The sequence below is a fragment of the Passer domesticus genome, chromosome 12 (assembly GCF_036417665.1).
Source record: "Passer domesticus isolate bPasDom1 chromosome 12, bPasDom1.hap1, whole genome shotgun sequence".
NCBI lineage: Eukaryota > Metazoa > Chordata > Aves > Passeriformes > Passeridae > Passer > Passer domesticus.
Window position 1 is genome coordinate 5,253,608 of NC_087485.1, and position 22,148 is coordinate 5,275,755.

The following is a 22,148-nucleotide window of genomic DNA, read 5'->3' on the forward strand; positions in this document are numbered from 1 at the left end:
ATTGCAAATGATGACTTTCACAGTCGGTGAAAAATCACCCAGAGCCTTGCCCGCACCTACAGAGTGATGCCCTGAGCGGGGTTATAAATAGCAAACTCTGGGGGGGAAGGGACCGGGCTAGGGGAGAAGGGAGGATTTGAAGTACAATGTTCAAGAAGCAGGTTTAATATATGACCAAGTGTCAGAAGTCAGGTTTCTGAGAATTACTTTTCAGATAAACAACTTTATAGCACCGCACTTAATCTTACTTACTAGAGACATCTCATTTATCACGGAATTACAAGTAACTTTAATTCTATCGATATTCCCATAAAGCCCGGTCGGAAAATCGAGCCTGGCAGCCCCGGAGGCTGCGGATCTCCCCGGCCCGCGATGGGACGCGGCGGGTGCAGCCGGGGCCGGGCGGGACCGCGGCGGCTGCGGGGGCGGGCGGGACACGACGGGGGGGGCCCGTCCTGTCCCATCCTGTCCCGTCCCGTCCCGTCCCGGCGCTCGGCACTGACCTGCGGACGAGAGATGGCGCTGTCGAGGTTCGAACCGAGCCGCTCCGCCGCTCCGCTCCCGCCGCCGCCGCTCCTCGGCCCCCGGACCGGCCCCAGCCCCCTCCCGAACGGGAAGGGGGGGGCTGGGGGAGAGGCGAAAGTAAATACAATTAGTTCTAAATGTATTAAATTAATTAGTCCTGGCCCGCACGCCGAGCGCGGCGGGGGGAGCGCGCGGTTTGCAAACTTGCGGGGCTCTCGCACCTCCGGGCGGGCGTGGGGGATGGAAGGATCGATGCCCCGTCCCCGTAAGAAAATAATCAATAAGTGACCGGGGCGCTGCGGGGGTGCGGAGCGATGACCCGCGGCCGCCACCGGGGAAGGGCCGCCCGCCCGTCCGCAGGTACCGCGCCGGGCACGGCGGAGCCCCGCGCTGCCCGCTCCCTCCCGGGCGCTGCCGGCTCCCCCGGAGCACCGCGTCCGGCGCTCCCCTTCCCTGCTCCCGGCCGCCCGCAGCTCCCCCGCGCCCTCGGGCGCCGGGCCGGGCTCAGGGGCAGCCCCGGGCACTCCGCCCCGGGGCAGGGCGCTCGGCCGCGGGCGCGCACGGTGCGGAGCGGGCCGGCGGCGGCCGAGCCGAGCCGAGCCGAGCCGAGCCTGGGCGCGGTGCCGGCGGCCAGGAGGGGGTTAAGCGGGCGCTGACAGTCAGCTGAGCCCTGACTGACAGCCCGCAAAGTTTCCCTGTCGCTAGACTCTTATGCTAATGAGGCCGGGCGGCGCGCGCTCATTGGCCCGGCCCCGAGCCCGTGTCCCGCCTGACGTCACGGGCGCTATAAAACTCCGCAATGCTTTAAACTCTCCTGCCGGATCAAACCTTTAAATATTTTTCATCTTCTTGCTGTAGCTTTGAGGCCGAGTTGGTTTTTTTTTTCTTTCTCTCTCTCTCTCTTTTTTTAAACTCTTATTATTATTATTATTATTTTTGTTGCGATACAGACTTTGATTTTTTTTTTTTTTAATTTTTGCCTTCGCTCTCTTTCCCTCCTCCCTCCCCCGATGAACCTCTCTCCTCGCTCTGCACTTTGCAGGAGAGAGCCCAGAGGAAAAGCACCATGAAGTGTTAAAAATAACAAAACAAAACAACAACAACAACAAATTTACTCGCAACAACACCAGCTAACACTTCCAGCTGCGGCTCGCGAGCTGCGAAAGAGCGAGAGGAGAGAGAGAGAAGGGAGGGAGAGAGGAGGAAAAAAAAAAATCCCTCTATGCAAAAGGCGAATAGCGAGAGCCCCGCGCTCTGATGCATCAGCGGAGCCTCTGCGAGGGATAACGCGGAGCGGGAGAGGAGCCGCCGGGGCGGACCGGATCGGAGGCAGAGCAGGAGAGCGGAGCGGAGCTCGCCAAAAATCAAGCTGGCTCACCCGGTGGCGACTCAGAGCAGCCCCCTCGCTCCCGGAGCGCACCCTTTCTGGAGGACTCTCGGCAGCAAAAGGATGGCATCAGAGCTGGCGATGAGCAGCTCCGACCTGCCCACCAGTCCCCTGGCCATGGAATATGTTAATGACTTCGATCTGATGAAGTTTGAAGTGAAAAAGGAGCCGGTGGAGACCGATCGCATTATCAGCCAGTGCGGCCGCCTGATCGCCGGGGGATCGCTCTCCTCCACCCCGATGAGCACGCCCTGCAGCTCCGTGCCCCCGTCCCCCAGCTTCTCGGCGCCCAGCCCCGGCTCCGGCTCCGACCAGAAGACCCACCTGGAAGACTACTACTGGATGACGGGGTACCCGCAGCAGCTCAACCCGGAGGCGCTGGGCTTCAGCCCCGAGGACGCGGTGGAGGCGCTGATCAACAGCAGCCACCACCCGCTGCCCGGCGCCTTCGATGGCTATGCTAGAGGGCAGCAGCTGGCCGCGGCCGCCGGCGGCTCCGTGCCGGCCGAGGAGATGGGCTCGGCGGCCGCCGTGGTGTCGGCGGTGATCGCCGCGGCGGCGGCGCAGGGCGGCGCGCCCCACTACCACCACCACCACCACCACCCGCACCACGGCGGCGGCGGCGGCGGCGGCGGCGGCGGCGGGCACCCCCACGCCGCGGCGCCGGGCAGCGCGCCGCCCTCCTCCGCCTCCTCGGCCGCCGGCTCCGGCTCCGGCGGCGGCGGCGGCGGCGGCGGCGGCGCCGGGGGGCTGCACCATCCGCACCACGGCGGCGGCGGCGGCGGCGGCGGCGGCGGCCTCCACTTCGACGACCGCTTCTCCGACGAGCAGCTGGTGACCATGTCGGTGCGGGAGCTGAACCGGCAGCTGCGGGGCGTCAGCAAGGAAGAGGTGATCCGGCTGAAGCAGAAGAGGAGGACCCTCAAAAACAGGGGCTATGCCCAGTCCTGCCGCTTCAAGAGGGTCCAGCAGCGGCACGTCCTGGAGTCGGAGAAGAACCAGCTGCTGCAGCAAGTGGAGCACCTAAAGCAGGAGATCTCCAGGCTGGTCCGGGAGAGGGACGCCTACAAGGAAAAGTACGAGAAGCTGGTCAGCAATGGCTTCAGAGAAAACGGATCCAGCAGCGACAACCCTTCCTCTCCAGAGTTTTTCATGTGAGTTCCCACAGCCTTGCCACCTTAACTAAAAGTTCTCCGTGTGAGTTGTTGTTGGGGGCTTTGCTAGAGCCACAACCCCGCTTGCCACCTTCTATTACCTTTTTTTTAAAAAAAAAAAAAAAAAAACAAAACTCAAAACAATTTTAAAACAAAGTTGTTTTTTGGGTTGGTTTTGGTTTTTTTGTTGTTTTTTTTTTTTTTTCTTTTTAAGGTGGGCTGGCTACGTGTTGGCCAACCTAAAGTTCTACATGAGTTTCCTTTCTGTTTATTATTATTATTATTATTATTTTTATTTTTTTGTGGGGGCTTGCTGTTGTGTTTTTTTTTTTTTAATTTGAAAGATCCAACTCGCCACCAACTCAGTTCTTCATATGAAGCTTGCTCTTCTTTGAAACCTGCCATCCACATTATATATATATATATATTTTTAAGTTCATGAGGTTTTTTCTTTTGAGCTTGCTGTGTCCAAAAAGTCAGACTTTTTTTTTGCCATCCTGAGTTCTTCATATGAGATTTGAGCTTTGCAAAAAGAAAAATAAAATAAAAAAAAAATTAAAAACTAAACAAAACAAAAAATAAAAAAGTGAAAATTTTAGACTCCAGCTTGCTGAGTTCCATCAGTTTTTAGCGTTGTTGTGCAAAACTAGAGATATGCCTAGATCAACCTGCCAAAATCAAGCCTGCATCAGCCTTCGGTGTGTTCATGTGAGTTTTGGCCTTAATCTGCCAAACGTGAGACTTTAGTCTGCCATTAGAATCCCATACTCATCTCATGCATTACGCTTGCTATTTTGTCTTAGCAACAATGAACTATAACTGTTTCAAAAGACTATGAAAAAGAGACATTATATTAATAAAAAACCCTGCATGCTGGTCATGTATGGTATAATTATTTTTTTTTCTTTTGCTTGGAAATGGACTTTTGGAGACTATTATGGCATGGCATTCATCCTTTTGTTTTATTGCCTCATCACTTTTTTGGGTTGAAAGCAAAAAAGTGCAACCTTTGATCTTCCTCCTCCTCTTCCTCCCATTAAAGTTTGCATCTGCTCTAAAACTGCTTTGAGTTACTCAAAACTTCAGACTTCCTTTTAAATGCACTGAAGCATTCCCTCTCAAAAAACCTGCCAGAATGGATTTTGGTAACCTAATGTGGCAAAAAAATTTTTTAAAAAATAAAAAAAACCAACAAAAACACAGAAAGAACTTTGGAAAGATGTTCAAAAACAAAATTCACATCCCACTTGGGGGGCACATTGAAACCATGCTGTTGCCTAAAAACAGTCTAAAATTAATTTTAAGTGATCTGCCCCATTTTTTTTTTCATTTTACGTTTGGTCATTGTCAAATGTGGAATGCTCTGGGTTCCTAGTATATAATTTAATTCTAGTTTTTGTCATCTGTTAGCCCAGTTAAAATGTATGCTACAGATAAAGGAATGTTATAGATAAATTCGAAAGAGTTAGGTCTGTTTAGATGTAGATTTTTTTTTTAAAGATTGATGCACTAAATTGTTTACTGTTGTGATGTAAAGGGGGGTAGAATTTGCAACGGGACTGTTTTAAAAAGTAGTTTATGCAGCATGTGCTTGCAACTTAAATATAAGTTGGGTATATGTAGTCCTTGCTATACCACTGACTGTATTTGAAAACCAAAGTATTAAAAGGGGGAGGCACCCCTGTTTATATCTATAGGGGTATTTTACATTAAAAATGTATGGGTTGTTTTTTTTTTTTTTTTCAAAATTGAAGTATTTGGGACTGAATTGCACTAAGATATAACCTGCAAGCATATAATACAAAAACAACAACAAAAAATTACAAACCTGTTTAGAACGCTAATACAATTTATGCAGTTATAAAGATGGCATTACTGCACAGTTTTAAAATGATGCAGATTTTTTTACAGTTGTATTGTGGTGCAGAACTGGATTTTCTGTAACTTCAAAAATTCCACAGTTTTAAAGGCAATAATCAGTAAATTTTATTTTCAGGGACTGATATCCTGTCTTTTAAAAAAAAAATGGAAAGTAAATCTTACCACAATAAATATAAAAAAATCTTGTCAGTTACTTTTTCTTTTACATATTTTGCTGTGCAAAATTGTTTTATATCTTGAGTTACTAACTAACCACGTGTGATGTTCCTATGTGCTTTTCTTTCATTTTCAACTCTATGGTTATATCGAAAGAGAGAATAATCTACAATAATAAACTGCATTTTTTTGATTCCGTACTCAGTTTCTTAGTCTGTAGTTCAAAGTTCCATAACTGCGAGCGCAGTGCTTCAGCGTGCTGCCTGCCGAAGGGGCGATGCTGACCCACGAGCTGGACTCAAAAATGTTCAGCAGGGGAGAAGGAAAAGGATAGCTTCGTGTAAAATGGAAAATTGTCACCCGCTAGGACTCAAGTTCTCTTTCAGGTAGATGAAAAAAACGTGAGCTTTCAGGTGCTGCTTCTGACTTCTCAGTAGTGCAGTGAGGGCAGTTTCAGTGAGTCAGATCATCCCACCAAGTTCTAGGAGATCTCAAAGGGGAGGTCTGCTTAAAAACCTGATGACACGATATGGCCCTGTATTTTGATTGTTTTATGATGGAGTGAAGTGAAAGAGAAGACTTCACATCCTCTTATCATCTGATCCCAGCTAAGCATGCCTGTCTCTAGTAAAAGATGACATTGCATCAGGCTTGGCTTGTCACAGAGCCACTTAATGCTAGATTGAAAGATTTCTTACCATTTTGGTCCATACTGCCTCCTTTTTTCTTTTCTTTACTTTTTTACCCCTCTTTTTTCTTTTTTTTTTACCCTGTGGATTTTTTTGTTTAGTTTTGGTTTTTTTTTGGTTTTGTTTTGTTGTTTTTTTTCTTTTGCTACAGGCCTTAGAAAGTCCAGAGAGAGCTGAGGAGCGAAGGAAAAAAAATCCAAAGGACTTCCTCCAACTTTTGAGAGTTATTTGTTCTAAACAATCAACCCCAAAGGTTAATGTGCTAGAAACATTCAGGTCTCTGAGCCCCTCTTCACTGCAGTTCCCCATGTCAAAGGGCATTTGAACTTTGAAAGGCTCCTCAAATGCTCGACCCAGTTAGTTTAAAGCCACCTTTCCCTGAGAGCCTGAAGCGTCCGTCGGCAGAGTGCTGTCCTGCTCTCTGAATGGGATTATCTGCCCACTTTCTGTGAGAGGCAGAGGCCTCTCCGAAGGATGCTCCAGCCTCTCGAGGATGGGGGGTTTATCTCCAGAACCAGGCTCAAAAACCAAACACTTTTTCTTCTCCTTTGTGTTTTTCCCCCGTGCTGCTGGTGCAGTTTCTTCCCAGCAGTAAGATCATCCCTCCCGGGTGCTGGTGGCCCTGAAGGGACAGGACTTGTTGCCATCCCTCTGCCTGGCTGCTCCAGCTCCTGTCATGGGTCGAGCTGCAAGGTCAAGGTGTGGCTCTGAGCCCCCCCTGCAGCACTTGCACCCACGACAGCCTGTGTCAGTGGGCAGTGGCTGGTGCTGGAGGTCACTCTGCTCCTGCTGAGGTCCCTTTGGCAGGGATTGACACCAGCCTCTCTCTTGGTGACAGCAGTGGCTTGCTCTCCGAAGCCGATGCTGTGTCTCACCCCTCCCCAGTGCTGGGGCACCAACCTGCCCTTTGGCATCTGACCTGCTGTTGCACCAGGGTTTGAGTAATGGTTCAAGCTCCAGATTCTGGTTAATTTGAGTTCCATTTTCTGGTTAATGTGTAATCTGTGGGTAAACTGGTTGCGATTGGCCGAGCTGGGAATTATCTCCTCTCATAAAGACAAGGCTGCTCGTTATTATGTCTCCCCCTTCCCTTCCCTTCCCTGACTGAGCCTTTACCGACGCCCAGGTGTTTTTGCAGGCACTCTGAAGCTTTGCTGCTGCCCTTGCTGAGAGCAAGGAAGGGAAGGGACAAGACCTGTCATCAGCAGAGCCCCCGCTGAAGTGGTGCTGCAGCCCCCAAGGGAGCACAGAACCCCAGGCTGCCCAGAGCAGGACCATTTCTGGTCCAGACTCATCCTCACACCCTGCTGTCATTTCAGGCTTCCTTGCAGGCAAAGTTAGGAGCAGGCAATAGGATTTTAAAAGTACTGTGAATTGACTGAGTAGTGGAGAGCGAGGAGAGCACTTCTGCCTCTCTGAAGTATCTTTTTTCGCGGAGGAAAAAAAAAATCAAACATCCTATTTGAACGATTTGAGAGATAAGAGAAAACCTTCCTAGAAACAGACTTCCTAGAATAGGGTGACAAAGGCAAAATTCCCATCACACCCCCAACCTGAGAGGGGAAAAAAGCTTTCTTCCAGTTTGGCATTGTGATGACAGTCTTGCTTTGCAAATTAAAAAAAAACCAAAAATGCAACCTTCCTTGAGCTGCACTTGAATTTTAGCCTGAAACACACCAACTGGCCGACTGAAAGGGAAAAAAATAAGGTACATATTTTAATATTCACTAAAGCAAAGCGAGTATTGGGGTTCTCTGTATGAGTCATTGCAGGGGAGCGCCCACCTTTGCCGCAGGACTGCTTACTGAGGACTAATTGGAACCGCTCTGCTCTGAATAACCTACATTCATTAATCACCCCTTGCTTGACTCTGGCCTCAATCCTGCTCCCATTGAACTCAGAGGTGCAATCCTGGGGATTTCAAAGGGGAGCACAGTGCTCCCACAGGTAAAAAGAGGGTGGAATGCTGCCCGAGCCAGGCAATTGGGTGTCAAAAGGTGTGTGTGGTCTTAATCTGCTCATCACTAACAACATCCTATTTTTTCCATAGTCCTATAGTGCCTTTCCATTTATTAACTACATTACAAAGAACTTTCATGTGACCAGTGCCGGGAGATACGTGCGTGGACAGCAGCCCTTTGCTGGCTGGGAAATGGTGTGCACTGAGGCTCAGCCCCCTCCTCCCTCCCCAGCCCACCTTGTCCCCAAGCTTCTTTTATTTCCACCCCCTAAAACAAAACATAACCCTCTCCTGCCCTGCCTCCAGGCTTCTGCTGAGCAGAGGCCAAGAGTATTTTTTTGGTTTTGCTTCAGCATTTTCCCTGCTTGAAAAAATGTCATCCTGGACTGAATCCTAAAAAAAAAAGACGGGAGAAGGCAGGGAAATATCCCAGTCACACCAGTGCATATTTATTTCCTGAATTATTTCTCCCTAGGCATGCAGCGAGAAGTGCCCGTTTGCAAACTGAGCGGGGAGAGCTTCTATTTATTAGAAAGTCTTCATCACCCTTTTAAAACAAAAACTCCAGCGCTGAATCAAAATGTCACTTGAAAACTCCCCCCACGCGAAACATGGCAGCAAATTTTTAGTTTAAAAAATGAACTTTCCCAGCTCTTTTTTTCTTTTCCCTTCCGAAAGCTTTTATGCAGCTGTTTCCTCCCCCTCCCTCTGCGTAGTGTGTAGGAAGTTCTTGATCTAGAATCATTCATAATTTTAATACCAATTTCTATTTGACATAATATACTAATATCAGATAGAGAGTGTAGCTGCTTCCTGGATTTAGGGAGGAAATGATGCATATATCAGAATTATCTGCTCAGATGCCAGAACTACATTGGTGTCATTTCAGCATGTGCTGTGTTGAAAGGAAATCCTCTATATTTATTACTCCGATCATCAGAGGAGCTAAATGGACCCACTGTTTCTGACACCTGTTCAGATGGCTGAATTTAAAATTTCATGCAGGAAAAAAAAAAAATCCTACATACTTCAATGTTAGGAATTAAGGTTTTTTTGAATACACTTTTCTCCCTCTCTCTTTGCGAATCGCTGTGTTGTGAGCGGCTGCCGTGAGGCTTGGGCATTCCGGGGGTAGCTATGGAGAGTAGGATAGATTTTGTTTGCTCAGCCCCGACAAAAACGAATCCTGCTTGAACACACACACAACACACTCACACTCTGTCTGTAACCAAATGCTTCAGATCTCTGCTTTAAGTACAGGTCTCAGTATGAATAACATGATATAGCACACCCCAGAACGTGGCAGAGGTGAGCGGCCAGGAAAGAACTCGCCTTTTCGGGAGGGAGCTGAGCACTGAACCACTTCATAATTTTAAGGCTCCTCTAATGAATTTTTTTGGGCACAGCAGGTACAAATCAATAGATTAAAATACTGTACACTCTGCTGCATCTAATTCTTGACTGCCTGAAATTGCGGGGGAGGACCGAGAATAACATTTGTCACTCTGAGGGCTGAGTGCATTCAGATTTGTGAGCTCTAAGCCAACACAATGCAAAAATAGTCCAGGATGTGACTTAAGTTATCAAGTGAAAAGCAAGAGGCCAGGGATCTGCGAGGCTGTAGTTGGCAGACAGGCAGCTCCATCCCGAGCTATCTATCACCGTATCGGGTTGACCCAGCAGAGTGTGACAACATCTCAGTGCCCTCGATGCACGCTGCCTGTATTTCAGCGCTCTCTGAAATGATCATTTTCGTTCACTATTGCTGCACCCACTTTTTTCCCTCCAAATTCTGGCTTTCAAAACTGTGTCACTTGCGACGCACAGTGAAGTGTGCAGGCCTGTAATCGTGGTGCAGTGAGTGATGAGGGCAGAACTTGCCCTGCCTCTCTCCTTGCTTGTTTTGAAGCCCTGTGGACTTTGTGACATGATTTTCTCTTTTTTTTTTTTAATTAATAAATGTCATTGTTTTGTAATGCATCTCAATACAACGTCTTACATGGAAGGAATCAAAGCGAGAGCAGAAGTTTTCTAGAACTGGTGTTTCTCCTCCGTGCAGAAAAAAAATCCCCAGTAAACAACAAATCGAGCAGTGTCCTCAAGTTTCCAGCGGGGGTAGAGGTTGGAGTGTCCCTGGGTGCTGCTCTCAATTGTTAATTCATAAAGACCCACAGTCCTGAGCAATGCTGCCCCAGCTTGTCCTGATACAGCAGAGATGCCGATGGCTGTGCACGGAGGCGTTGAACCTCAACACCCTGTTCCAGCGAAGGCTCTGGCGTCTCCCGGACCTTCAGTCCTTGGGGTTTCCATCAAATCTGGGTGTCGCCGAAAGGCTGCAGGGTGTGGGGACAGCGGGGTGTCGGCAGAGCTGAGAGCCCACACGCCTTTACCTCCCTGCCGCCAGCCCAGCACCTGCCTCGGCCGTGCGAGCAGCAGCCCTGGGGAGGCTCCTGGCACGGATTTTCACCGCCCTGCTTCCAGCAGCTCCTGAACGCCCCGGGCCGGGGCTGCCTGTGCAGGGATGCAGCCCCTCCCGTCCCTCACGGCACCGGCGGCCGGCGGGGTCGCTTGGGGGGCGGCCGGGCCCCCTCGGGGGCTGCCCGGAGCCCGGCCCGGCCAGGCCGCCGCGTCCAGGGGCACAGCCGGGCACAGCCCCCGGCCCAGGCACAGCTCTGACCTCGGGCACAGCCCTGTTCCCGGCACAGCCCCCGGCCCCCGCACAGCTCCCGCGCACAGCCCTGTCCCCGCTATAGTCCTAGTCCCTGTCCCAGGCCAGTCCCTGGCCCCGGTCCCAGCCCCCGGCCCCGGTCCCGAGGGCTGCAGGGCCGCCCGCCGCGGGTCCCACCTCAGCCAGGTGCGGGGGGCAGGCCCCGCCGCCCGGGAGGGGCGGGAAGGTGAGGCCGCATCCGCTGTTTGTTTGTTTCTTGTTTGTTTCTCTCTAAATCCCATCCCTGCAACAAAAGGGGAGTCAGGGCGGAACTATGGATCCGTCTGGCCGCGCATCCAGAGCGGAGCTCCGGTTGTCACCCGGCGGCTCCCACGGGCCGCCCGGCCCTAGGTATGTCCACAGAGCACTTCCCTCGGCTTTGGTCACAGTATTTGCAATTTTTCTTTTTTCTTTTTCTTTTTCTTTTTCTTTTTCTTTTTCTTTTTCTTTTTCTTTTTCTTTTTCTTTTTCTTTTTCTTTTTCTTTTTCTTTTTCTTTTTCTTTTTCTCATTCCTTTTCTTTTTATTTTCCCTTCTCTTCCCCTTTTTTCTTTCCCTTTCCCTTTCCCTTTCCCTTTCCCTTTCCCTTTCCCTTTCCCTTTCCCTTTCCCTTTTTCTTTTTTTTCCTTTTTCTCTCTCATTCTTTTTCTTTCTTATTTTTCCTTTCCTTTTTCTATTTTTTCCTTTTTTTTCCCTAGTTCTTGAATTTTCCCCCTTTTCTTCCTTTCATTTTCCTTCATACCTGTGTGCACCCAGAGACAAATCTAAACCCAAAGGCAACCAAAGGGATGTTTTAAAATGAATTTTTGGATCAGGCTTCGAGTTCTCTGCAGGGAGCAGGAATGGGAGCAGGCAGGATTTACATTTCATGGCTTTTAAAGAATCTGAAGTGCGGGGAACGGCGTTTGCCGAGGCTGGGTTTCACAAGTCTGTGTGGATGTGCCTCGGAATGTGTATATGATTAAGCTTAAAGCCCTCTTCTCTAAGAAAGCAGGCAGATTCCCTTTCGTGCAGCCTGAGCCCTGCTTCTCCAGTTTTGAAACAAAACTTCTTGCCAAGGCCTTGGCAGTGGGATGTCACTGCTGAAGGGGATGGGATCAGGGTGTTGGAATTGTCTTCCAAAGCTGAGGTGTCTCCACTGCAAACAGCCCTTGCTCCCTCAAGCACTGAGAGCCGTGATAATAAAAATTATCCCAAAATTGAACCAAAAAAGACCTAGTATGTTTTTTTCCTTTCCTACCCCTTCCCCCCAACTCGACTGCTTCCAAACTCCCTGATGAAAGCATTTTAATATGTAGGAAGAGCTGCCGGAGTCTGCAATGCGATTCAGTGTTCTGTGGTGTGGGATGAACAGATTTTCCTTTCCGTAGGGTTTCCTCCTGCAAAGTCATTGTAGAGGAGGGAATACTGTAAGATTAAATCTGGTTAAAATACTATATTCATGTCACACCAGATACGGTCTCCAGACTGTGCACAGTCTTTCAGCTTCCTTTATTGTGAAATCCTTTTAAAATAGCACAGTATAGTGTAGAGAACTTATTGAAGTATAACTGTCTTACACCAACTCTGTCAGATAAAATGAAGGAAAGTGATCAGGCTTCTTAAATTAATAAATCAGCTTAGTGTCTCTGGTTGCCTTCACGCTCTCTTACTGTCTTTGACTCCTTCCTTATTAATAAACTGATAGTTAAATAAAGCTGCTGAGTGAAGCAATGCACCTTGTCGGTGGAAGAGGGTTGGTGTTCCAGGTGTGCTGTGCTGGGAATGGTTGTGGGTTTAGGGCAGGGATGGCCACAGCAAAGACTGAAAGCAGGCTGACCACATCAGTTTCTAGATGCTCCTCAGGTGTGAGGCTTGAGTACCTGTTCCTCTCAGCCCCCTGCATTAATAACAGGATGAATTAACCGATTGGCATGAAAGGAGAGGTCGTCCTGGGAAAAATGACACCAAAGGTCCACAGGAGTCATTCGCTTTTAGAGATCCTGGGCCAGGTGCCAAGTATTGCATTTATCTAAGCACCGTCCCCTTTCTCAAAAAAAAAACAAAAAAAAACCAAAACAACAAACTCCAAACCTGAAAGAAAAAATCAAACCAAAACAAGAAGGCAGCATGTCTTTCAGTGGCGTGTGGGGTCCTTTCAAAGAGGGGGTGGGTTCTTTTGAGTGGGGGGCTTTGGGTGGGATGTGGGACAGGGATCATTCAGCTGGCTCTAAATGTGCCGTCCACTTTTGTTTTCAGAGCTGCAGAGCTAATCTGGAATCAAAATGCTGGAAAAGTGCCTATAGTTTGTCTTGCCTTTTTTTTTAATTCAAGTCGATCGGGCTTGTGGTTTATTCTTGCTCTGATTATGCTGCATGGTTACAATAAATGCACGGAGCTCAAGCATTCCTGCAGGCGCTTCACAGGAAATATATGTGTGTGTCTGTGCATGCACACTCAGGGAGAGAAAGCTGATTGTAAGGGACACAACAAAATATCCATATTTAAGAAATGTGGATTGACTCACTGACCTATCTCACTTATTGTACAAAGATTCACTCTATGTTGATTTTTTTTTAAATTAGGTTTTAAATATGTGTTGACAGGATGAATTTGTACAGTGTGAGTAACTGCAGGGGGAAATGACAGCTCTGCTTTTGTTATTAAACTACTGTCTTGAAAATAATGGAGTGTGTACAAAAATTGATTATTATTTTGCCAATTACATTAGTGCAGCTAATAACAATCATTAAGAAAGAAATACAGAAAGCTACACACTTTCAGATATTAGAAACTGATATTCACTGGGGAGGCAAAAAATACGTGTTGTTAAGGTAATTTGTCAGTAAGAATCTCCTGTTATTAATGTGAAGTAAATACTAGATGTGTGAGCTAGAAATGTTTCACTTCAAACTGTGTTCATTTCTTCTTCACTCAGCCAGAGTTAATAAACAGTATAAGAGACTTTCTAAATTTAATTTAGGATTTGCATATAAAAGGTCCTATTCTGTACCATAGTGGCACAGCAGACAGGCTTTATGATGTTAAATATTCCTTTTAATAATAGTTTATTTTAATATATTTACTAAATTAGGTACCCGAGAGAATCATCTACAACGGTGATGTGAAAATCCCTGTTACCTGAGGTCAAAAATAAAAGGTATGTTTTCCTTTTCATTAGCAATTTGCCATATTTCAGCAGGGGTGGTAATTTCACTGCTTTGTTTTCTGCTGCTAAGATGGTGCTTTTTGCTCAGCCCTGGGGAGCGGTGACAGGCTGTGGTGCAGCTTCCTGGGCTTTTGGGTGAGGCTGATTTCAGGTGCCTACAAGAACCACTTGCAATGATGGGGCTTTGTACTTTTGTCAGCCAGGCAGCTCTCTCGTGTCCCACACCTCATATATAATCCTTTGCAAATGTTTTCTTTCTTTTTCTTCAAATGCTAGCGTTCAGACATCAGCTATGGGGATTAAGGATGGGTCTTCTGAAGATCTCCCTCAGATCTTGATGAAAATCATGAGTCTGTCTTAGATGACTTCAGTACTTACAAATTACAATAGAGTTTAATTCACAGCACTGCTTTCCTCTGGAAATTCGTGTTCATTCAATCTGTCAACATTGACTAAAAAATATGCTGCTAATGAAAATGTGGGAATTAAAACTTTCAATCCCTTCCCCTGCTAGACTCAAACAGGCACTTTATTTTTTTTTCTGTGGAATCTGACTTTTATTGACCTTGACTATAAAAATACTAAGTGGGTTAAATGAGCACCAAGGTTGCAATGACAGATTCCTGTGTGAATTTTTTTATGAAACCTCCTATTTTAGTTAAGAACACAGCCTGCCCTACAGCCTGCCACGCTTTGATCAATGCTTAAGTGCTGTTAGAAACAGCTGAATTTTATTAGCTCATGGAATTAAGCTTGTTTAAATAATAGATTTATTTTTGATCTTTTAAAATAAATGTAAATAATAAATTAAAATTATAGATTTATTTGTTAATTTTGAAAATAAATTTAAGTAACAGATTTATTATTTAAAATTTAAGTGAGGATGCTGAGGATGTAATTGGTGCTGTAGCCTGTACATTAAATGGAACTGAGAGGAGTTTTTGATGGTGTATGGGCTGTAGGAATAGATTTCTTAAGGAGCACTCCAGGACCTTCATTTTAAGCCTGATGCTCCTTTTACTTCCCTGAGGAACACCCTGGATAGGGTTTTGCCTGCACTGCATTTTTTTTTCTGTTTTTCACCACTGTAAATGAGAGGGAAGCAAGACCACTTGAGGTTTTTTTTGTGAAAACTTAAGAGTGCAATATGATTTTTTTTGCAAGAACAGAGCCAACTTGCTATCAGCTGAAGTAAAAACATGAAGTGTGTATTTTAATTGCAAAGGTGCAGCACTTGTGTCATCAACTTGCTCTTAGGGAAATATTTCTAATTTCAATAATCCCATAGGAAAATCTGCCATGCTTCCTGTAATTCATATATGTGACTATTAGATTTATATAAAGTAGTGATATTTATTATTTTTATCCATATAATAAAAAAGGAAATATTTTTCCCTTATTGACACTTGTGATCTCAACACTTGCTTAGCCTGCTGTTCTCTGGGACAATTCCTCATGTCTTCCCTCAGTATTTTGTGGTTATATTGTCACATATTATAGACAAAAAAAATCCCAACAAAACAACCAGGAGCAAAATCTGTTAGTTTTAAGCAAATAGCTCTTGGGTCTTGGAAGAGTTAACAAACTTTTACAGCAAGGTTCAGGCAGTTCTGACCCCTATGGTAATATTTCATCTAAGGTTACTGTTGGGAGAGAAATCAAATTTCAGCTGTGAACATGATTGACAGGTGAAAGCAAGAGAGAGAAAGACATCTGGTCAGATGGGGAATTTGGGCAGGAGAAGGACAATTCAGGGAAGTGTCTCTGTGATATTAGGAATAATATGCTTAGATATGAAAACTCCGATCCTCCACGCTGTCTGGAGGAGAGCTCACTTGATATTCATGGAGGTGGCTTGGTTGGGGGAATTTAAGACTGTACATTTATAGTAGTGGACAGTAGTCTCCATGGTCTGACTTACTAACTTGGCTCCTTTGAAGGAATTATGTTATTTCTGGCAAGCTTTAAGGATTTTAAGGGCCATTTATTTAATGACTGTGACAGGAATATTTGGTGGTTGCTGGTTAAGAGGTTCTCACCATGATGTCCCTGGCAGGTCAGGCAGCAGCAGGGGTGGTGGAGGCCAGTACTGGTGTCACTCCATGTCCTCCCACTTCTGACAGCTTTCAGAGTAAGCGCTGCAGGATGAATTTTGTGTTTATGATATGCACTCTTATACCAGCAACAAAATTAGTTGTTACCCCATAAAATACCACTAAGAGTCCATTGTGGTGTTTTACAAAGCAACTGTTATTTTCCAAGGGCTGTGCTTTGCCTTATTCCAGCTCCCAGCAGCACCAGCTAACATCCCTTACAATACATACATACCCCCAGGTGTTTCACTGTGCTTCAGTGTATTTTATTTGATGCAGAAAGGCTTTTCCATCCTCCAATGTCAGGGAACCAATAAGAATAAAATATCCCTGTATTTCCTGATCAGCATGATGATGTTGGAAAGTAGAATTTACTTCTGACATAAAAAATGTAGCCAGGTTTTTTCTTAAAAAGGGCAAGAAAAAATCTGTTGGTTTTTTTTTTTTTATTGCTGTGTGTAACAATGTTTCAGTTCTCAAAGAGGGTCGGAAGGACTTTTTCAGAGCTCCAAGGGCAGGATGAGGCAATGATGGACCCTGGGATCTAAATTGCATTCTACCTACATCCCAGGTGAGAGAAGAGACCCTGGGTGGGCTTCTGGCCCCACTGAAGCCTTTGGTAAAATCACCCTTTAATTCCTGGGGCCTGCACTTCCACCACAATGGAATATCTGTAGGGGAGGTTGTATGTTAAAAAGCAAAATCTGAACTTGTATGTATGTAGCTGAGCTGTGAATTCTCGGGATGGATGTTCTTATTTGGGAGTAAGGGTGGATTTTCCCATTCCCTAGTACAGCTAAGCTGCTTTCAAAATAAAATAAATTAGCCAGGAAAATCCACTCTTATTCTAGAGCAGGAGTGTCCACCCAGGCAATGACTAGCACTGCAGTATAGTTTATTTCCTAATTTCCCCATATGGATGAGACCTAAACTAAGGGGAGAACAAGGAGCAGTAAAGAACAGAAATGTATTTTCTGTTCCTTTTCCAGTTTGCCTCTAAGACTTTTCACACAGGGGAAATCATGGCACGCTGAAAATACACATTTACTTACTTTTCACTGCTATTCCTGCATTTGCACATGCATTTTTAAAAGAGATTTGTGTTTTGTGCAAGACCTTTTGCATTCTCATACTATTCACGTGTATTTTTGATTTGCAGTTGAGTCTGTCTGTTCATGACATCATTTTTCTTTTCCTGGCCATGGCCTGTGATATCAAACTACCCAACTTCACTGCAAATTAGATCTTGTTTTTCTTCCTAGACTGTACATCTGATAAAATTGAAAATTAAAGCTAAGAACTGTAAAAACAATCAAATTTCTTTGTGCATGAGCAAGTTATTTTTAACTTTACGTTGTTGAATTAACACTCCCTGTAAAATGTCTTTATTTTCTGAGGCTGATATCAAGATAACTTCCATGAAATATTATTGGCAAACTTCCCAAAGCAGTCAATGGGAGCCTTGTATGTATTTTTCAAGCAGATGTGCTGTATTAAGCCTAAATGAGAATCTTTTTTTATCAAATGGGATGCAATATGTTATTCTTGATTAAAAAATTCAGAGTAACCTTGCCCCCTCCCTTTCCTCTCCCCAGACATGTTTAGTACAGTTTACAGATCATTTTGCATAGGTAAAAAATAAGTTCTTGAGTGTTTATAAAAAGCAGTATTTTACGATGTCTCAAATGCTTTTCTAGCTCATTCCTATGAATTTGAAGTATGAAAATGTCTCAAATCTTTATGAGTGAAGAGAAAGTATATTATATGCTATATGTAACAGCTTTTACTCCCCTAAAATTCCCAGGAAAGTCAATTTAATACTTTTCCCTGTGTTTAAAATAAGCTCTAAAATATTTTCTGATGATGTAGTTCTTGCTGTTGTTTAGTTCTAATAAAGGATTTTAAGTGCTAAAAAAAAGAAAAAAAAGTAATATTTTTAACATCTCTCCTGGGTTTTCTAATTTGTGCCACTTACCAAACGATTCACACTGTACCAAAATACAGGAGATTGATGAGACAGGAAAAGTACTGATTTAACATCCCACATATAAAATTACTTCTCAGGCTCCACATATAGTCACAATGTTTAGAGAGTGAAGAAAACGGGAGTTGGGAGTCACAGTCTGACTCACTTGTGAGACTTTGACCCACTTATTTGATTCTAGATTCAGCAAAATACTGAAGCACTTTAAACTTGTTATCTGAGGTTTCTTCTAAAGGTCTGTTACCGTTGATCTCTTTATATCTCAGTTTACACAGTTATAAACCTAGATAATTAATTCTTACCTTCTAGGCTTTTGTGGGAGTTAAAAAATAGCTGTAATGTTCCTTGAAGCCCTTTAATGAAAACTGGTTTATTGAAGTACTTGTCATTTACCTTACTTCATACTCTGGGATGAGAAATCACTGGTGTTGTCCGGTTCCCACGCACTATTTCTACTGGGATGGGAATTTATTCCCCTGAGTGCACTGGGCCAAGATTACAAAGATCAGGTGCTTTGGGAGCTGGTCATTTTCTGAATCATACATAACTTTACCCTGATTTTGAGTGTGCCAAAATGCAGGCAAAATCAGTTATGTGCCCCATTTCTCTCTTAAAGACATTATATCTTTAACACCTCTATGTACAGAATAGCTCCTGTGCACCTGCAAGGCATGCAGAGGTCACACTGTCCTTGTAATTCCTCCCCTTCCTGCCATTACCTTTTTTTCCCAAGGTTCGAGCCATTATCATTCAGCAGTTGTGCAGCTTTTCTTTTCTTCCATCCCCAAATTATTATTGTTTCCCTCCTACCTTCTACCCCTCCCGAACCATAATGGAGTCCTCAGCTGTAAATTTGCTAACTATAAAGATTTTTGCTTGAAATGTTTTGAAAATGCCGTGAGAAAAAAAAAAAAAAAAGGAAAAATAAAAGAAAGCCTATGAACAACACGCTGTGCCATGCTCCAGCATTGCACTTCTATGGGAAAGATAATAAAGATATTAGCACTCATATAATTTCAGATAGGAAATGAAACCAGACATGAAAGAAACACTAGCTCCAGCTGTTGAGTGGGAATCAAACTAGCTATGGGAATTACAGGTATTGTCACCGGAGACAGCCTGACTTCTGAGAAATGACCTCAGGTGTAGGAGCTTGCTGTGGCCCCTTGCAGATATTAACACCTAATTAACAATCTGCGAGAGCATCCTACATCTTAATCACCAGTGAGGTGAGAATGACAATCACAAGGAGGAGAAGGAGAAGGGAAATGGTAATTTTTCCTCTGCACGCATCATCTAATAACCATGGTTATTCAGATGCAGCTAAATGCGATTTCCTTTTAGTCATTTCTGTCTATTGGAAGGCACAGTAAGTTCATTTGCTAGCAGGTAGGCAGCGGAGGTGAGAATTGAATTGATCTGAGATACTCTGAAAAATTGACCCTGAGGTCATTCCTAGTTTAAATTGGGAAGTAAGGCTGAGCTCATGTCTTCCCTTTCTTCTCTCCCCTCTCCCTATTCCCCCTCTTTTTGTGTTTTCAGGCACATTAGTCTGTACGGCATAATTACTTAAACATACTCTGATGGTGGGGAACCTTGTTCCCTCAAAGTTAATCAAAATAAAGAGAGCTTTTGTTAGCGGTGATAGGTAATTAAATCTCGGCTCGGCGTTGTGCAGGGCCTTTGTGCCGGGTTATTGACGGCACAGCCGCGCTCCCCGGCCCTTCTGCGGCAGCACAGCCCGGAGCAGGCACCAAGATTCAGACCCAGACTAAATTAGGAAAGGGGGTGTGAAGGCCTGGAAATCTTAACGGGCCCAGGCTGTAAACGAGAGGGGGGCATGGCAGCACATCCTGAGTGTCCCAGAGGAAGGACAATTTCCCTGGGAAGGAGTGCACGTTTTAAAGAGGAGAAAATCAGAGGTGGCACTTCTGCGTTTCTGCAATCTTCTGGCTGTGGTTTTAGCCAGCAACAGCTGTAAGTGTGGATAGGAACAACCTACTAACCCAATTTCAGCTCCAGATAGACACCTAGGGCCAAATTCTGCTTCCTGTTATCTGGTGTAAATGCTCAGGATCATGGGGGAGCTGATGGAGAGACTCTGGGCTTAATCCCATACCAGAGGGCTGGTGCTAGTGTAAAGCAAGCAAGAAAGTAAAACAAAGTCCAGATTTACTTGGTGCCACCATAGTCAAGGCAGGACTAACCTCCCTGGGATCTGTGGTGATGCTCCAGCTTACCTCTGGATCACTTGGGCAGGATCCAATGGAGTTGTAATGTAATGCCTTTTAATGGATGCTTTTATGTGCGCTTCCAAACAGCTTCCACTTTCAAACGTCTTTACAAGAGAGTTAAAACAAGAGGCAGGCACGGAATGAGGAATAAGCTCGTAAGTACATTTGTAGTCCTCATTCTGCAGAAGCTCTACCCATGGCACTCCCTTGCTGTGCACAGGAACAAACTCTTTCCGTATTACTTGGACCCAAATTATATTCTAATAAGGAGAGAATGGCAAAGTGAAGACAGCATTATATTAACCACTCAGCTTCCATGGAAACTCCCATCATTTTCTTTCCCATGACAAGAGATAATCTCTGTGTTTTTTGTTATGCTCACTTCTTTGACTCCTTTAGCTTTGTTTTCATGTGTTGGCCTTGCACTAAAAAATATAACTTGACATCTTGTGTCTTCTCAGCTAAAAAGGTATCAGTTCCTGGACTTAATGTCAGCTGTACCCAGATCAAAGGCAAGAAACATAAAAGTTGACATATATTATTTATTTCATGGTTTACATCAATGATGCTTCTCTCTATCCTTTTTTGTTATTATTGCTGATGTTTTGCTCATAATGTTGCGCTCACTTCTCAAAAGTGTTTGTCCCCTACAGACAAATATTCATATTAATGTAATCCATCAGCAGCTAACACATGCCAGCTCGCTTCAGCATTTCCCGCACATCCTAAAATCCCATTGTTTTTGCAGGACTTGGGTGTGCAAAGAATGCAGGATCGGGCCCAGGGGTGGAATTTGGGAGCTGGAGACTTTCTCCCTCAGCCCCTGCAATGCCCGGGGCTGGCTGGAGCCACAGCCTGGGGCTCTGGAGCAGGGAGTGGGAGACTCTGCATTCCCTCCCTGCATTGTGAGCTGCTGCAGAGGCGAGACCAATGTCAGGCTTTGAGGGGAGCAAAAGCTCTAAACAGACTTTTTTTTTTCCCCCCCACTAGTTTGGGTTTTTTTTCCTATTACCTTTCCCCGTCTTTCTTGTTTGCCTTTGGAGTCCTGAGTGAGTAACACAGGGTCTGTCTTACACCTGTTTTCAGAAAACCATCTGAGATCAGTCAGAAATGCTGCTCCAACCTGTGTTTCCCTCTTTCCCTCTGACTGCTCCATTTAGTGTAAAACTTTCCTTTTTTTCTCTCTTTGTCAACAATTGTGGCAGGTTTTACTTCCTGAGTTACAGAACCAGCTGAAATGCTGAGTCTGATCTTGCCCCCTACTCTCCCATGAGCTATTTTTTTCTGCAATGAAAATAATAATGCTTGAGAACCATCCTTGGCTGTTTTTTGTTTTGTTTTGTTTTCTTTTGTTTAGTTTGGTTTTATATTAAAGCTTGCTGACAATTGTCAAATGTTCATTCTAGCAAAGAAGTCCTGGGAGGGTCTAGCCCCGCTGCACAGCCAGCAGGAGTAATTTGCAGTGCTCCTTGGAGCTCAGCTATTCAGCCAATGTGTGTCGCTTTACTATTTCTTTAAAATTTAATTGGGATCAGGCAATCAAGTGTCTCCAAATTTTTTGCCTCTTCAGGCTGCAATAAAGCCACTTATAATTTATAATCAAAGTTTGGTGTCGTTAAACTAAACTGTAAAACCTACTTCAGGGCTTCAGTCGTAAAATAAGTATACGATAAATATTGCAGTGGGGCTTGAGTAGCACAGCTCTAACAACAGTCCGTGAATGAATGCACACACACACATATTTCACACTTCTTTTTTTTTTGAGTGTGTGTGCATACGTTTAGTTCCACAGGTAAGAAAGATGTAAATAATAGATAACTGCCATGTATTCTTCTTGGAAGGATTGAGGCTAAGATAGATTTATAGTCCAAGTAGTTAATTTAAATGCAAAATAAAGTGTTAATTCATTAAAGTCATTTATGCATCAACAATTTTTTTATGTCTTTATTTATATTTTCCTGTAATATGCAGCAATGTAGTATTCATCCTGGGGTTTTTTCTGTCTGTTGACTGTACTGCTCCTTTGCTTAGATTTTTTTCTAACAAGGCAGCTCATTTAGAAAGAAATGTTTATGTGAAGTGCTTGTCAGTTGGCATTTTTACTAGTGTGCTAACCCAAAGGTAAAATATAAAGGCACGTCTTTTCCTTGCTGGCTTGTTGCTACTAGAAGGGTTCCTCCCTTGTTAGCTTGATAAATAATTTTACTAGCGGGAATCTGCTGAATTTTTAT

The 22,148-nt window shown here is 44.8% G+C and overlaps 1 protein-coding gene across 3 annotated transcripts in view; it reads left to right on the forward strand.

The window, feature by feature from the left end:
* Nucleotides 1-1,169: 1,169 nt before the first annotated feature.
* The window catches only part of MAF (MAF bZIP transcription factor), a 194,075-nt gene continuing 173,096 nt past the window's right edge, over nt 1,170-22,148 (forward strand). For 2 of the 3 annotated variants that reach the window (XR_010346638.1, XM_064386775.1), the window contains exons 1-2: nt 1,170-3,066; nt 13,532-13,597. Coding sequence is in view for 2 of the 3 variants with exons in the window: in XM_064386775.1 (XP_064242845.1) it covers nt 1,976-3,066; nt 13,532-13,565 (1,125 nt within the window). In the remaining variant the exon portion in view is untranslated. The remainder of the gene's footprint in view (nt 3,067-13,531; nt 13,598-22,148) is intronic. The other variant, XM_064386774.1, reaches the window with a different exon arrangement.